The sequence below is a fragment of the Onychostoma macrolepis genome, chromosome 25 (assembly GCF_012432095.1).
Source record: "Onychostoma macrolepis isolate SWU-2019 chromosome 25, ASM1243209v1, whole genome shotgun sequence".
Taxonomy (NCBI): Eukaryota; Metazoa; Chordata; class Actinopteri; order Cypriniformes; family Cyprinidae; genus Onychostoma; species Onychostoma macrolepis.
The window spans coordinates 5,766,812-5,785,785 of NC_081179.1; the positions used below are offsets into that span (position 1 = coordinate 5,766,812).

An 18,974-nucleotide genomic window follows, 5' to 3' on the forward strand; every position below is an offset into this window, starting at 1 on the left:
ACCTCAGGTCATGTTCTATTCACATGGCTGAATTACGGCTGGGAATACATTCGCCCATTTAGAAAAATCCATCTTTTACTGTTGTTTTAGTGAGATTGGTCATCTCTGGTGTTTTCTCATGATTCGGGTGTTTTTATAATGCGTTTCAGATCACGCCGAGATTCGGTCCACTGAAAGGAGGAATAGCTGTCACTATTAAGGGCACGAACCTGGGCATTCAGAAGGACGACATTAAGAACATCACAGTGGCTGGAGTGCCGTGCAAACACCTGCAGGAACGATACTCCGTCTCCACCAGGTAACATCCACAAAAGAGTCAAAAAAAGGTCTGTGACTAAATAAATGGATATCATTTTTTCAACAAGTGCTCAGGAAATTGAGATGCTTAAACTTATTTTATAAACTTACAATTTGATATTGTTTGTCAGTCTCACAAGACAAATAAATAGCCAATTTTATTTGCTCTATTTACAGAAAATACAGTTTAAAACCGTGATTTGTCATGTTATAGGGGTAAAAATTAACAACAAATGTCAACAAACCTCAAAATGAAAAGACTATTATATATATATATATAAAATATAAACATACATAATATAAAAGATTAAAATAATTACTCTATATATATAGAGAGAGAGATTAATAAATTACAGAGATTAGCTTGTCTGGCTTGATTTATACTTGTTGATTTTATATAATATAATATAAAATTGAATTTAATAATAATATAAAAAAAAATATATATATATATATATTTATTATTATTATTATTTTTTTTTTTTTTTTTTAATAAAACTTCCTTTAAAAATCCTAGAAAAACTCGGGTAACAGGGTTGAATGTTTGATCTTGATGAATGTGGTCCATGTTAATAATATGAATTTTTTTAATATAAATTTGCAAATGTAGTAATTTACAATTTTATTCATATTATTTATATAAAGGCAATAAATTAATGTTAATATTTTATTTCTGTTACTCACACACACATACATATTAAAATTATTTGTAAAACAAAATATATAATGCAATTAAATTAATAATTTGCTTTATGAATGTCTAAATGTATTAATTTACCATTTTTATTTACAAAAAATGAATTATTGACTTAATTATTTCTAAATAAGTACGTAATAAAATATGAATAAAATGTGCCTTTACATGTGAATAAAATTATAAATTACTACTACATTTACATATACATATTTTAAAATAAAATTTCCTTAAAAATCCTAGAAAAAAAACTTCTAAATTATTATGAACTGAATTTCAGATGTTGTCAAAATTATGAGATTGTATCATTTTAATTGTTAAAGTATGTCTGACTTCTGAGGTGGGACAGGACAAAATCACTATTTTAAGGAGGGATACAGACATTTGATTTGTTTAAAATGAGTTTTATATCATGTAATAATTCAACAGTCATATCTAATTTAAACAAAAAACATGGGAGGTGTGCCTCTACTGCTTTTAAAAATGCTGTGTTACTCCAAAGTCTACAGTACTTTTTTTATGCTTCACGTTAGCATTTGCACATTTGTGTGTTATACAGGAAGAACTAAACAAGTTTGGTTACTGCAGTACATCCCAGAATTTTTCATGAACTCTCTCACAAAGTGTGTTCGGTGCTGAACGAGAGCTCTTATAAAATGAAATCCCTGCAGATCTCTGTGGTACCAAATGGCCTGATTTCCAACGAACGTCCTGTTTGAGAAATCTGGTTCATTCAAAGCTTAATTAAAAAATAATTACCCAGAATTCAAACATGTAAAAAAAAAAAAAATGCCTCCAAGCACGATCCAAATAATGTCTTTCGGAATCTGCTCAAGGCGTCGTATTGTGCTTGAAATATTAAGCTCGCACGAGTTTGTCTTTGCGTTTCCTCTTGTAGAACAACGTTAGATTTGTAGACGTTTGAAATCCGGAGCATGTTGTGTGGATTTGGAGCTTTTCTCACAAGCAATGTCAGGCTTGGCTGAGTCAGTGATTCTACATCAGGGTTTATCAGCTCTGTTGTGAGCGTTCAGCCTGACTGAGTGTTTGTCTGGCCGCTAACAAGTTTGAAAAGGATCTTTCACAGGAGACTTTGGCTTCAGAATGGTAAATAAGCTGGTGGAGAGATCTCTGTCAGAAGAGTCTGTCTGGGGAGGTTGACGTCCAGGTTTTTCGGAGTTAGTACATTTCAGACGTAATGAATCTGGAATCTGTGGGATCGGTGTTAATTAATAGCATCTGTTCAGCACTGATGTTTTGGGTGTTTGGGTGGGAAAAGTTGTTCCGGCGCTAATGAATCCTGTCTTCTGCCCATTTTGACCTCGTTTAGAATCCATTAGGGTTAAAGGAACGTTCCAGGTTGAATATAGCTTAAGCTTTATGAACAGCATCTTTGGTGTGGTGTGTGCAGAAAATTGTTCCACCTCGTCCTTCAGTTTTTAGAAACTATAAGATAGTAATGCATGGAACATGTCATTTTTAAAATACATTTCTAAAAGGATGAATTAACTACTTTATTTATATTATCTACACACATACACACACGTTAACAATAGTACAAGTTAATAATTTTTAATAAAATTTTTTTAATTGTTAAATGCAATAATTTGCTATTTTATTATATATGTATATCTAATAAAATAATTGTGTTTATGCATGTATTTATATGTAAATAATATACATAAAATAATAATATATAATCTTTTAAAATAAATTTGTAAATGTATTAATTTACTCTTATATATATTATTTACACACACGTGAATAATAAATTATTATTTATTTTTCTGAATTGCTAAATTAAATAATTTACTGTTTTATTATATATGTATATCTAATAAAATAATTGTGTGTGTGGGTGTGTGTGTGTATGCATTTATTTATATGTAAATAATATAATTTAAATTATTTGTAAATGTATTTACTATTTTATTTATATTTATGTAATGGCATTTAATTAATTGTAATATTTGATTTATATTATTCACACGTCACACATTAAAATGACATGTAAATAATATAATGTCATTAAATTAATTGTTTAATGAATGTCTAAATGTAATAATTTACATTTAATATAGAATATAATATAAAAGTATTTATATTATTAATGTAAAAACATTGAATTATATGTGTGTATATGTATGTATTTATATATTATAAAATGTATTTTTTATTTGTATTTACATAAAAAAAATTCAAACAAAAATGGGAAGTGTAATTTCAGTTTGTAAAATGTTTTGATTTTCTTGCTTATGAACTATGCAATACGATATATATATAGTATTTTTGCGGTCCTCAAAAGCATGTCACGAATATTGGTAGAACTTCAGTGTCTGGATCTTTTGATTAAAGCAGTTTTTGTGTGTTTGTGTCCGGCAGTGTGGTGTGTGAAATCGGCTCGGCAAAACTCTACAAAACCGGAGAGGTGGAAATCGAGGTGGGCAGAGGAAAGAAAGGCATATCCACAAAAACGGTCCGCTTCACGTACAGGGTAAGTCACGATTCTGCATTATCCAGCATGCACTGCTCACGCAGTAATTGGGTGAAACACTGCTGCTGTGTGAGTCCACAGGAGCGTCTCTCTGCATGCGTCATGTTTTGTGTGTGGCCACTGGTCACACGCTCCTGCAGGCCTCATAATTATCACCGCTGACGGCTTTAGCAGGGCTTATTGCATCAGTTTTCAGGGAGATAGGCTGTCACAGTCGCTCCCGCGGGGAAAGGCTGAGGGTGTGTGTTTGTTCGGCAGACTGACGTCTCTCGGACAGCACACAGATGCATTTCCTGGGATTATGTAATCATTACAATAAGATGGTAATGCAGGGGACGACTCTGTCATTGCTGGGTATTTGCAGCTTTTGTGCACAGTGTTACTTCAGTATCACAATTTATATTATTTAGATTAATAAATAATTTCTTATATTATTTATGTAAAATCGTGCGTGTGATTTATTAATTTAGTAAAATATAAATAATGTAATATGTGATCTTTGTCTCTGTAGGACCCTGTAGCACAGAGTGTGTCTCCTGAACGAGGTCCTAAAGTAGGAGGAACCATCCTCACTATCATTGGCATGAACCTGAACACCGCTTCAAAAGAAGACCTTCAAATCATGGTGGGCGATGTGCCCTGCCGAGTGTGAGTGCATCATGGATAATGTCGTTTCTGTCATTTCTAGTAGGTTTGCCATTTTTGGTTCATTTTGTGTTCTTCCTGTCTGTCAGTGAGAGCTTTGGAGAGCGGATCACCTGTAAACTGTCTGAGTATCTGGGCGATACGGTTCCGTCGCCTCACCTCACCGTCAGAGTTCAATACGGCAAACACACCACAACCACCATCAGGACGGCCTTTCAGTTCTCCAACAACCCTTCTGTGTCCGACCACCAACCCAGAAGCAGCTTCATCTGGTCAGTTCTGTTTGCCAGAAAATATGCCATCCAATATATTGCCCACACAACCATTACATCTTTACTCTCATTTGTACACCGATGAATACTGCTTTTTGCAAAACATTATTTAAATATTATTTAAGTACATGTATTATTTTGTACATCTTAATAAATAAGAATATATTTTATTTATTTTATATAATTAATATGAAAATGTATATAGTGTAATATGTATATTTATAAAAACAATTGTTTTAAAATAAGCATAAATATGATCAAATATTTTTATTATTATTTTGTAGATTTTTATATATTTTAAATATATAATACATATTTGATAATATATTGTATCATATATTGTATTATTAACTTGTATAACATTTATACAATTTATTAATTTATATAAATATTTTATATAGAGTTTAATGAATAAAACGTAATGATGAAATATTTTTATTCATTATTTTGTATGTTAATATTATGTATTTTTGATTTTTAAATATATATTTCAACTATATATAGTATTTGTCATTTGTGTAGTTTATACATTTATATGATTTATACAATTGTTATATAATGTTGTATGTAAATTATAATTTATATATATATATATATATATATATATATATATATATATATATATATATATATATATAATTAAACATATTTATATATATATATATATATATATATATATATATAATGTAATATATAAAAACATTAATTGGTATAACACTTATATATTGAATGTTTATACTTATTATTTTAAAATATTAAATTTATAGTATAATATATAGAAAGAGAGATAGATACACACCTCAACATTATGTAAACAAGATTTTATTTTATAACAAGATTTTATTATACACTGCCCTTCAGCAGTGTAACATCAAACAAAACTAAAAAATTGTGTTATGACTGTGTGTATATTTCAGCGGTGGCAGAACAATCATGGTGGTTGGTTCTGGATTTGACCTGGTCCAGAAGGCTTCTATCAGGGTGGTGGCGTCGGCTGGAGAATGGTCCAGACAGACCGTCCCAGAAGAGGTGAGAGCGAGAAACACCAACCCTGATCTGAAGCGGCTCTCGAGGGAAACAGCACTTGCTGTTTGTTTTTCGTTTCATCTGTTCCTCTCACTGTTGGGTTTCCGTCTTGCATGACTCGCTCGGCTTCTGATTGAAACGACGAGAGTTGCTCCGATCCGAAGCGCTCAACGAGACGGAGATTAAACGAGCATTTATCTAACGAAAAACTTGATGAACGCTTCATTTCATCTCCCTTATCTGAGGAGAAGCTTTTGTACTCCAGCCCTTTCTCAAGCGGTCTCACTGCTTCCATCGCTCTTGCTCCATCTGTCTATCTATCAGATTTTCCGCCCCCACTTTTGGGAACTTTTGCTTCTGCCTCTCAGAATATCAATAGATTTCCCAGCTGCAGTGAAATCTGTTCCTCTGTTTTGCTGTCTGAGGACTTTCAGTCCATGTCATGGTTGGACATTAACGGGCTTCTGGAAAAAAATGCTACCAAAATGATCAAAAATGCCCCACAAATTCTAGATAAAGGGGTAAAAATTGCCCCTGCACAATTGAACTAAATATATTGCTGCTGATGCGATTAAAATGAAATGTGAAAAATGAATGAAAAGTGTCAGTTCACGTAATTAGGGGCCAAGCACTGAGGGATCTATCCGTTATATTTTCGTTATATCAGTATCTTCTTCTTCTTCTGCTCTATTCAGCCCATAGAACTACTTGCGAGAAAGTTATGAAATTTGCCACACAGATAGACAGTCCCTCCAGGATTTCACGATTTTTTTGTGTGATTTTTGCGATCAAAATGACTGATTTTGTGGTGGTAATTTCCATAAATTTGTGACAAATTTGCGATTTTTTTTTATTTTTTTATTTTTTCTTTTAAATTATGATATCACATTTACCAGATTAACTCAAGTGAAGTCACCTTTATTTATATAGTGCTTTTAACAATACAGATTGTGTCAAAGCAGCTTTACAGTATCAAATAGGAAAATAGTGTGTCGGTAGTGCAGAAGGACAATAGTAAACACTCAATTTTCAGTTAAAGGTATTTCATTACTGAATTCAGTGATGTCATCATCCAGCTCAGTATAGTTCTATGGGACTAATAGTATTTGTGCAATCATGTAGACGATATCGCTGGAAATTAAGTGTCCCCATAGGGATTTTGAACCAGCTGGAGTTTATTAAACGTGCAGATTATGTATTGTGTTAGATGCACAATATTCACAAATAACAAACAAAATGCATAAAGCTGGTTTATTTTGGTCTCTTAGTCAATTGTGAAACATTTTAACTTTTAAAACAACCTTAGGTAATGTGGAAAAAGGGTCCTATGTAAACATTAAAAAATAAGTATTGTAGCTGTACATGCTTGTAAATCCAATTCATACATTTGGTATGGTCTCTTAATAAATTCTGATATATCAGAATTTAATATAGATATATAAAAAATAGAAAGGGAAAAAATTAAATAATTAAAAAACACTGCGTCGTCAGCGTTGGTATTGTATCAGACTTTACTGATCAGTGTGCACTGAATACACTTAACATTATATGAAATTCAAGCTCAAATGGAGTTAAAGTTTTTGACCAGCGAATGACGGAGATGGAGTGTCATTAGAACGGCTGTATCTGAGGCAGCAAGTGCATCGCAATATATGCTTTCATCAACTTTTACAGGTTATATGACGTTTATTGTAGCTAGATGGGCGCTTAGTTTTTCTTGTTGTTTAATACACTTGGTCAAAATCTCAAATTAAGCACGCACAGGATATTTAAAACGTACATTGTATATTGGCTAGACGGCAAATAACCTACTTCTCTGCTCTTCAAGCACACAAAACATAGCCTTTACAGACGTAGTGTTTGAGTAAAGAAAACGCTGTACTATTCAAACATCAGTTATTTAATTACCCTTTCATTGCGAAAAAGCCGAGATCTGTTTCCTCCAGGCTGTGCGCGGCGCGTCAATCTGAATGGAGGCGGAGTGAAGTTACGAGCTTTCGCTGAGAGCTTGATGATCCTGGCGTTACGAAGTTTTACACGTGAACAACATCTGAATCCACGTAACGTAAAATAATTCAGTTAGATGATTATAATTTTATGTTATGTGAGGTCTTTTATTTATTTTTTTGCGATTATTTTGCGGTTAAATGACGAATTATGCAGGATCACAAAAAAATGCGACATTTTGCTTATTTTGCATTGTATTCAGCGATCGCGGAATCGCGAAAAACTGGAGGGACTGGATAGAGGACAGTCTCAACATTAACCATAGCAAGTTTGGAGTCTCTAACTCAAACTCTCTAGCGCCACCAATAGGCCAAATTTGCACTCATATTTATGCTAATAACTTTTGAAACATAAGGTCTGGAAGCAAAATTCTTTTTTCTCTGATTTCCTGTCGAAGTCGAATACATACTAACATTAAGATTTTTTGTAATTTTGAATACTGCAAAAATCTACTTTTTCGAACTCATCCTAGATGCGATTTTCACCAAAATTGGCTCAGGTCATTTTCAGACAATGCTGGCAAAAAGATTTCCGATAGAGAAAAAACTGTTCTCATAAAAGGCATTAAAGAATTTAATGAAATTCATGCAAAAATGGACATGAAGCTATGTCTTTGCAATGACGGTAAGTGTCATACCAAGCATGACCTCAGGTCATGAATAGTTTTGGCACAGTGCCACCTACTGCTCAAAAGATATAAAAATTAACATTTTTGTTTATAATTTCTGAACAGTTTGACCAAAAATCATAAGATGATAGATTCAGAGAGATATACCGAATCAACCAATACCCAGTTTTCCCATGTCAGCCAATTTGAGCGTGGACCATTTCAAATTTTGTAGTAAAATGCTGTATTTTACGAACGCTTTAGTGTATTGTTATGAATCTTATAGAACCACTTGTGGGAAAGTTATGAAATTTGGCACACAAATAGAGAACAGTCTCATCATTAACCACAACAAATTTGTAGTCTCTAACTCAAACTCTCTAGCGCCACCAACAGGCCAAATGTGCACTCATGTTTCTGCTAATAACTTTTGAACTGGAAGGTCTAAAAACTAAATTCCTAGATGGTTTGTCCAATATTCAACAAAATTGGCTCAGTTCGTCTTTACAGCATTCTGGTAAAAAGTTATCTAAAAGTTACTTTCGTAAAGCGCATTAACGAATTTAACGGAATTGTGCAAAAATGGACATGAGACTACATCATAAACAATTAAGTGTAGATATGATGTATAGAGATTCATTTTGCAGTTTCAGTGATTATAACGGCATAACTTTTCTTAAATTGCACTTGTCTAGAACTAGACTAGCATCATGGATCGTGGACATGTTTGTCTGTGTAGGCAGAATATGACATGCTGTCTTAATTTAGAGAAGTGATGTTAACACGGTCTCTGATTTTCTCAGTTTGTAGAGCTGTCCACATTCAAAAACGACACCTTGATCAAGTTTGTGTCACCTGCGGTCAACGAGTCTCAGTTCTTCAGGATGTATGTGCAGCTCGATAACCTCCAGACCGAGCTGACACCGTTTGAGTATCACCCCGACCCCACGTTCGATCACCTCAGCAAGACCGTTATCACTGAGAACAGCATGATCATCGTGACTGTGAGTATCTGCTCAAATGTCATTCAGACAGGGGTTTTTCACGCTCGTAAACAAGTTTTTGCTGTGTCTCAGGGTCGTGGTTTTTCTAAAGCGATGACGGCGAAAGAAGCGCAGGCGTTTGTGGGAGACGCCCAGTGTAACGTAAACACGTTACAGGATGATAAATTATTCCTGGACCCGCCGTCGACTGTACCCAGTGCTCGATCCAAGAGACAGAGGAGAGACACCGGCTCCGACCCACTGGACCTGGTGGTGAGACAACAACATCCATCCATTCATTCATTCTGCCGTCCTTCAAGCCACCTATTTATTTATTCATTCATTCATTCACATACTATAATTACAAATAGTTATTGAACATATCTTTTTTATATTTTATTTCAGAATATATATATATATATATATATATATATATATTAGTCCATCAGTCCATCTATCACTAATCTGTCTGTCCACTTATTCATCTATTTATTCATCCATCATTCATTCATATTTGTTTATTTATATAATTATTTATCCATTCATCCATCCATCAATGTATTTATATTTAACCATTTTTGACAAAAACCTTTATTTGCACCTATTTATTTATGCATCTATCCACCCATTTATTTGTTTCTTTGTTCTTTATTTTTTCTAAATAGTAATTTTTAAACTAAAATAAAATTAAAAATAAATATGCATATAGTAAAAATATGAAATGTATATGTTTTGTTTATGTATCCATTAATACATTTATTTGTCCATCCACTTATTAATTAAAAATAAATAAATTTTTATATTTCATAAAAAATCTGATTTTGTTTTGTGTATTTATATATTCACCAGTCCATCACATGCCTATCCATTTATTCATTTACTTATCCCTCCATCCATCCATCATTCATCCACATATTTATATTTATCTAAATAATCATATAGCCATCTGTCCTTTTATCTACTGTATGCATCCACCTATTTATCTATTCATTCATTCACTTATTTATTTGTTTGATTTAGTATTTATTTTTACATTTATTTATTCATTCATCTATCATTTGCCTATCTATCTATCTATCTATCTATCTATCTATCTATCTATCTATCTATCTATCTATCTATCTGTCTATCTGTCTATCTATCTATCTATCTATCTGTCTGTCTGTCTGTCTGTCTGTCTGTCTAATCATCTTTCCACTTTTTTTATTAGTTTGTTTCCATCATCCACTTATTCATATATTTATCTATCCATCCCATCCACACATCGGTTTATCCATCCATTTTTTTCTGTCACCCACTTTTATCTATTAATTCATTCATCCACCCATCAAATTTATGTTTCTGTCCATCTATCCACCTGTTTATCTATTAATTCATCCGTCCACCCCTAACACAGTCTGTTTCTCATTCTCTCAGATTAAGTTTGGCAATGGCGAGTGGTTGGTCGGCTCAGTTCGGTACGAGAGGAAGTACAATCTCCCGCTGCCCATCATCATCCCTGCGGTGCTTGTTCCCATGCTGCTGATTATCGCCATCTCCGTCGTCTGCTACAGGTTACAGAGAAGAACTGCACTTTCTGCAGTGCCCTTGAGCTGTTCGTCTGAGTGAACGTTTCATGTAATGAATTTGTGAATTCATCTGATCATCTGTGTGTAGGAGGAAGAGCCAGCAGGCAGAGCGAGAGTACGAGAAAGTGAAGCATCAGCTGGAGAATCTGGAAGAGAGTGTTCGTGACCGCTGCAAAAAAGAGTTCACAGGTCACATGTGCACACATAATCCCGTTACCATGGCAACAGGAGTGTTTTTAGCGTGGCAACAGATGATTTAAGCTAGGAAACAGCTTTTATTTGTGTCTACAATGGAAAAATGTCGACCGGCTTATATTACTCAACTATTCGTTCAGGCAACTTACTGACGAGTCGACTAGTCAGACTATGAATATGGAATATGTCAGTCTTCTGTAAATTCTTTGAATTGTTTTTTGACTAAAGCATGCTATCAGCCCCTATTAATTTAGTTATTTATCAATTGTTTGCCACCCATTTGTTTGTTTGTTTGTTTGTAGCTCAGTTGTTTATCTATCATTCACTTATTTGTTAGTCATTTATCTGTCCATTCGTTTTTATGTATTTATTTCTTTATTTTTCAGTTAATCCATTCTTTAATTATCTTTGCGCGTATTTATTTATCACTTGTTTTTATCTCTATTCACATATTTATTTTTCAAATAATCTATTATCTATCTTTCTACTTATTTTTTTATTTATCATTCATTTATCTGTCCTTTCACATTTATGTATTTATTACTTTTTATTTTTCAATTAATCCATTTTTTATCTATTATTAATTGATTATTCATTCATCAACCTATTATTTATTTATTTATTTTTAATTTATTATCAATTGATCTACTGCTTTATCTTTACTGCTATATCTTTCCACTTATTTTCCACCTATTTCTTTCATTTATCATCTATCTGTCCATTTACTTATTTATTTATCCACCTATTTATTTATCAATTAATCTAATGTTTTCCTATCTTTCCAAATATTTTTAATTGACAGTCGCTTATCTCTCCATTCACATTTATTTATTTATATATTTATTACTTTTTACTACAATTAATCCATTGTTTACCTATTATTTATTTGTTTGTTTGTTTGTTTGTTTATTCATTTATTTTCAATTAATCTACTGTTTATATATCTTTCCAGCTATTTTTCATCTATTGTCTATTTGTTCATTTATCTATCTATCCATTTATTTATTCATTCATTCATTTATTCATTCATCCATCCATCCATCCATCCATCCACCTATTTATTTATCAATTAATCGATGGTTTTCCTATCTTTCAAAATATATATTTTTTTAATTGACAGTTGCCTATCTGTCCATTCACATATATTTATTACTTCTTATTTTTTAGTTAATCCATTATTTATCATTATTTATTTATCCATCAATCCATGGCATTTGCAGTGTTGCCTCACATTTTGGCCAGAAGTACTAATGAAAATAATCTGCACGTCTAGGATATTAATCTGGTCTTTAATTCTCAACTTAGTCTTTGAAACTCTATCTCAGAACTGTCCGGATAAGTTTACTTGGATCTAAAGTGTTACATGGATGTTTACTTGGTGTTTACTTGAAGTGTTTACCTTTATCTGCGTTTGAAGCAAACACATCATTAACGCTGAACCTGTCATTTCCTGTGCAGATCTGATGATCGAAATGGAGGACCACACTAACGACATCAGCGAGGGCCGGATCCCGTTCCTGGACTACAAGACCTACACAGACCGCGTCTTCTTCCTGCCCTCGAAGGATGGCGCCAACGATGTCATGATCACCGGCAAACTGGATATCCCAGAATCCCGCAGGGCTACGGTCACCCAAGCGCTGAACCAGTTCTCCAACCTGCTCAACAGCAAAACTTTCCTCATCAATGTATGAAACACACGCACACACACACACACACACACAATTACAACTTAATTATTATCCATTTATACACTCTTCACCTACTCATTTTTAAACCATTCTGTGCAGTTAACAGCGGGAAAGGTCAGTAAATTGATATTTGACGATAATTGTCGAAGGTTTCTCATCAGAAACAACACACATCAGCGATGAAGCCTTTAGACAGTCGCTCAATTATACCGAATGACACTAAAACGGCCCCAGAGGACTCAATCAGCTCCTGCGCTCTCATTAAAGTCTTTTATATTCATGGCGCAAACACAATTAAACATTTACATCTAATGACACACATGTATACACATAAACAAGCACACCGTCCGTGTTTTAAGACTGGTCTGTAATTATCTCCCCAGTGTTTATATCGTTACCCACCACACGCAAAAGTCCATCATAACCAACATAATAATCATTAGAATATAACAAGACGCAATGCTCCACACTTTTCATCAGACAGGGAAGTCGATTTGGTTTAATTGGTGTTTGTAAACAGTAATCTTTCTGTGTGAAGTTTATCAGAACGCTGGAGGGCCGTCCGGATTTTAACGCCAGGGCCAAAGTGTATTTCGCATCTCTGCTGACCGTAGCGCTTCACGGTAAACTGGAGTATTACACAGACATCATGAGGACGCTTCTGCTGGGGCTCATGGAGGATTACGTTCACAGCAAGAACCCAAAACTGCTGCTCCGCAGGTGAGACGCGTCTGACACTAGATACTAATGTTTCAGAATTCATAGTCTGCAATCTAAATGGCTGGTTTTACGCAACTTCTGGAAGCCAGGATAAATATATTTTATTAGTTAGTCAGTAACAGTGTTATTCTAGTCGTATTAATATACTTGTGTGGTGTTTTTTAACATTTTGATTCATTGGAATTTCAATTTTCATTTTAACTCTAGTTTTAGTCATTTTATTTTGTTTGTCATTTTCATTCTTTTTTTTTTTTGTATTTTAAAAATATCATAAAATTAGCGCTGTCAAACGATTATATGTGTTATGTGTGATTATATTATATATATATATATATATATATATATATATATATATATATATATATATATATATATATATATGTGTGTGTGTACTGTGTATATTTATTATGTATATATAAAGACACACATACAGCATATATTTACCATATAATATTTAAATGTATGTATTTGTATATATTTATATTCAGATATATTATATCATATATAAATATATTTAATGTAGAAACGTAACATTTTTTGTGTGTATTTATATATACATAATAAATATACACAGAACACACACATATTATGTAAACAAAAACTTTTATTTTGGATGCGATTAATTGCGATTAATCGTTTGACAGCACTAAATAAAATATATTAATAAATAATAAATTGATATAATGATATGAAATATTTATCATAAGTAAATATAATACATTTTAATACTTGTATTTAGGTTTAATTTATTTTTAGTAGCTTTGAAAAGGTAATGAAATGCTTCTAACAATATGCTTCTTTTTTTTTCTGTGTGTAAAATATATTTTATTTCTTGTGCTTTGATTTTGGGGTGAAATATAACCTGGGGACAGGTTTTCATGAGATTCACGCTTGTAAGGCTCCCAAGGCATAACTAGTCACTAGATTTCCCATATGAAGTTTGTTTATGAATTTCGTGGCATTGAATCATTTAAATATATTCAGAGTTTTAGTTTGAGGCAGTTAAAGACAAGCAAACATCCTCAAGCATGACTGTGAAATAGGTGGTTATTAATTTTGGATGGACCACAAAGCCTACAGTGAGAGACAAATCCAAACTCTTGCTATGTGAGAGATTGTACAAACATCACTCTTTCACATATCCCTTATTTTTAATCAATCGATCAGAGTTCAGATTTATCAACCTATAGATGTCTCGACATTAAAAAAAACACAAACCTCTCTGTCCCAAAGCACATCCCAATGCACAGCACACTCCAGCATCATGTTCACGTGCTTCTTTGATTGTCATAGTTGGGTGCTAATTATTGTTGTTTGTTATTAACTGAAATGAGTGTGGAAGTGTTGATTAAAGCAGTAGGCCACTGGAGGCTGTGCATTACACTGATCTTAACACAGTTATGGGCTATTGTTGAAGCAGAAACTGCTTCAGATAACTGTAACGTCTGGCCTCAAGTGGCTTGTTGCTTTCATTAACTGCCAGCAACCGCAACATCCGTATTCAATAAATAACTATGGCTATTATTAAAAAATAATCATAATAAACAATTATTCTCTCATGAAATCTAGTTCATTAGCCCGACTGTTGGCTGTTTAGTGACTTGTCGTGTTAATATAGTGTTTAACTGACACATCAGATTGGATATGAGCTTCAAATGGGATTTCAGAGATGTAGTTTTATATAATAGAAAATAATATTAGGAGGTTTGCAGATGAAAAAGTGTCTGTGTTTTAGAGCAGGGATTCCCCAAACGGTTTTTTTTTTTTTGGTCTATATAATGTTATTAGTTATTAGATTTTCATCAACTCATGAACTCCAGTTTTAGTGAATATTAATTAGTAAGTGTGTGTAAGTGTTTTAATATAAAAGTAACATATATTTTAAAATATATCATTTTTATTTAATGTTTTAAATTCTTTTATTTAATATATAATATATATCATTTTAATATAAAATGATTTATTCATTTTTACGATTTAATGATTAATTTAACATTTTTATAATTTTACAGTTTTATGATTTAATTAATTATTAGCTTTTTTATCAACTGGGAAACAGTTTTAGTGAATACTAGTTAGTTAGTGTTTTAATATAGAGTTGTTTTTATTTTATTGTTTGTTATTTATTCATTGTTTTAAACTATTTTATTAATTTAATATATATAACAAATTTTTCAATATGAAATTATGTATTCATTTTATAACTTAATTATTAATTTTTCACAAAGTTACAGTTTTATGAATAAATTTATTAATCCAATTTATTAATTTAATAATCCCTTTATTATCCAAACTCCAGTTTAATTTTAGTGAATGTTAGTTAAGCGTTTTATTATAAAATAGTTTTTATTTTGTTTTTTATTTATTAATTATTTTTAATTATTATTTTATGTAAAATGATTTATTAATTTTTACGATTTAATTGTTCATTTTACTAAATATCAGTTAGTAAGTGTGTGTGTGTGTGTGTGTGTGTGTGTGTGTGCAGGTCTGAAACGGTGGTGGAAAGGATGCTGAGTAACTGGATGTCCATCTGTCTCTATCAGTACCTGAAGGTAAAATATCAAACATGACACAATAAAGATTCACTAATATTTCATTTAAAAATACATCAGGATTTAATGATCAAGTCAAATCTTGATCTGGAAGCATAGTTTCATATTTCATTAGATGGGTTTTATTAGTATTTTAAGGTTTAGTTGTGTGTTTCAGTGAAGCTTTGATATTCACGAGTGTGACTGATGATGATAATAGTGCTTAATGAAGTAGCGTCTGTTCTTCATCTGCATGAATCAGCACTTGAGTCGCTGACACACTTGAACTGTGAATTCTTCAAAGCCTCAGGTGGAATGAGGAGGGGATGCGTGTGTGTGTGTGCGTGTGCGTGCGTGTGTGTCCGTGTGCGTCCGTGTGTGTCCGTGTGTGTCCGTGTGTGTGCGTGTGTGTCCGTGTGTGTGCGTGCGCGTGCGTGTGTGTCTGTGGGTAACGAATGTGTTAAAGCGCTGCTCTTTGTTCAGGACAGCGCCGGAGAGCCGCTCTACAAACTCTTCAGGGCCATAAAGCACCAGATAGAAAAGGGGCCGGTGGACGCACAGGTCAAGAAAGCCAAATACACGCTGAACGACACCGGCCTTCTGGGAGATGACGTGGAGTACGTTGTGCTGGTATGTGATTTCCTTTAGATGTTTTCTGTAAGTCCTCAGAAGTCCTAACAGCCTGACGTGAAAATGGATGTGGAGTTTTCCCACTTTCATTTGTTGATGAAGAAAGGACATTTTTATTTATTGATTTTTTTGAATTAATAAAAAGCAGTTTGAGTATATGAGCGAAAACAATATAACAATGGAATAAAACAAATTCATATAATAAAAATCATTTATTATATTTATAATAAATCATAATCATTTATTATATATCAGATTGTTATATACATTTATTACAAATTTATTGTAAATATGTATATTTGTTACTTTTATATACTACAAATATAATGTAAATGAAAGATAATGTGTCTATATATAGATATATCTATCTATAAAATGCATACAAAAATTAGTATTTATAGTATGAATTATATATAAATAAGCAAAAATAAATAATGTAATGAATTTTATTATATGAATGTATTATAAAATTATATATGAAATTAATATAAATGTTTATATATAAATGTATAATAAAATTGAAATTACATTTATAATTCATAAATATAATATTTATGGTGTTAAATTGTGTGTGTGTGTGTGTGTGTATATATATATATATATATATATATATATATATATATATATATATATATATATATATATATATATATATATATATATATATATATATATATATAAAATATTGAATTATATATAAAATATTGAAATATATATATATTTCAATATTCATATTGAATATACATTATTCATATAAAATATTGAATTATATATAAAATATTGAATATATATATATATATATATATATATATAAAATTAAATATGAAATCATTATATATAAATTTGTTATAAAATGTAAATTTATTTATAATTTATAAATATAATATTTATACGGTTAAAACCGTACCCACTTGTTCTCTACCCACTATTAAAAAAATTAAAATTAAAAATGCAATAAATAAACAGGTATCTGTAATTGGTATCGTACTTATGGAAAAAGTGTTATCAGTGCATCCCTGATATATATTTTAATATATTATATTTTACATCTTTTTTTCTTTTTTTCGCAGATTACTTCAGATATAAAAACATACAGCCACTTTGTGTTGACATTGTTTTAGCAGAACAGGTTTTGTCAGCTCTTAAACGAGTCTTCTGTCTGCCGGCAGACGCTGCAGGTGCTGGTTCAGGGCGAGGGGCCGGACATCACCCCCGTGAAGGTGCTGAACTGTGACACCGTCTCTCAGGTGAAGGAGAAGATCATCGAGCAGGTGTACAAAAACCTGCCGCACTCTCAGAGACCCAAAGTAGACAGCGTCACCCTCGGTGAGCGAGCGCTGCGTTAAACTGTTTCTTAACCGTTTCACATGCAGTCATCTTCACGTCTTCTGGTCTCTTCCACAGAATGGCGGCCCGGCTCCACGGGACAGATCCTGTCCGATCTAGACGTGACGTCACAGAAGGAGGGCAGGTGGAGACGCATCAATACGTTGGCGCATTACAACGTGAGCGCATGGGTTGGGGATTTTTGCTTCAGCGGAGACACGAGTGTCATTTATTTGTTCTTAAACATGACTTTCGTGTGGTTTTAGGTACGTGATAATGCAACGGTGGTGCTTTCCAGAGTCCAGCACACACAACAGTCGTACGACCAAAATCACGATAACCACGAAGAGAGTGAGTGGAAGTCTGCTTTCTAAGTGTGATCTGTCACTCAAAGCGTCATTTATACACTCTCTTCACCTGAACTCACAGGAAACGCCCTGCTGGAGGATGATAAAGTTTTTCACCTGGTGCGACCGGCCGATGAGCTGGATGAGATGAAATCTAAGAGAGGCAGTATAAAGGACAAATCCATGACCAAAGCCATCACTGAGATTTATCTCACCCGACTGCTCTCCGTCAAGGTACTGAGCTCTTCTTCTCACTAACTCAACTGCTGTCTGTTCGTTTGCTGTCTGTAATTTGTCGGTAAATTATGAAAATTTGGGTTTTATTAGGGTTATTAAGGTTAATTAAAAGTCAAACTAAAACCTTAAAGAAAATTGTTGCTTGAAACTAAATAAATGTTAACTGAAATAAAATTTATAAAATGTAAAATTTGATTTCAGCTAGTGATCAAGGCATCATTTCTCATTTTCATTTAAAGTACTAAAATAACTCAAATTAAACAAACTAAAAATGTCTGGTAACTATATAGACACATTAAAAAACACAAAACATTACAGAAATGCACGACAAAGTTACTAAAACTTAAAAATAAAAATAAAATTTAATTCAAAAAATTAACAAAAATATTAATTGCATTCAAAATAAAAGTTCTTGTTTACATAATATATGTGCGTATACTGTGTATATTTATTATGTGTATATATAAATACACACACACATGCATGTGTATATATATTTAAGAAAAATATGTTATGTTTATTTATACATTTAAAATATTTGTGTATAATATCAGTTATATGAATCTAAATAATGGAAATATTTTCAAAATACATACTGTATCTGTGTGTTTTCATATATACATAATAAATATACACAGTACACACACATAAATTATGTTAACAAAAACTTTTATTTCGGATGCGATTAATCACGATTAATC

General features: G+C 32.3%; 1 protein-coding gene across 1 annotated transcript in view; it reads left to right on the forward strand.

Annotated features, from left to right (window-relative positions):
- The window catches only part of plxnb2b (plexin b2b), a 202,569-nt gene that overhangs the window by 171,952 nt on the left and 11,643 nt on the right, over window positions 1–18,974 (forward strand). The window contains 17 exon segments of the mRNA XM_058766494.1: window positions 150–298; window positions 3,374–3,485; window positions 3,997–4,133; window positions 4,220–4,402; window positions 5,320–5,431; window positions 8,846–9,046; window positions 9,119–9,298; window positions 10,442–10,578; window positions 10,682–10,782; window positions 12,247–12,476; window positions 13,018–13,199; window positions 15,688–15,754; window positions 16,217–16,363; window positions 17,533–17,689; window positions 17,768–17,868; window positions 17,956–18,040; window positions 18,119–18,270. Of these exon segments, the coding sequence (XP_058622477.1) occupies window positions 150–298; window positions 3,374–3,485; window positions 3,997–4,133; window positions 4,220–4,402; window positions 5,320–5,431; window positions 8,846–9,046; window positions 9,119–9,298; window positions 10,442–10,578; window positions 10,682–10,782; window positions 12,247–12,476; window positions 13,018–13,199; window positions 15,688–15,754; window positions 16,217–16,363; window positions 17,533–17,689; window positions 17,768–17,868; window positions 17,956–18,040; window positions 18,119–18,270 (2,433 nt within the window).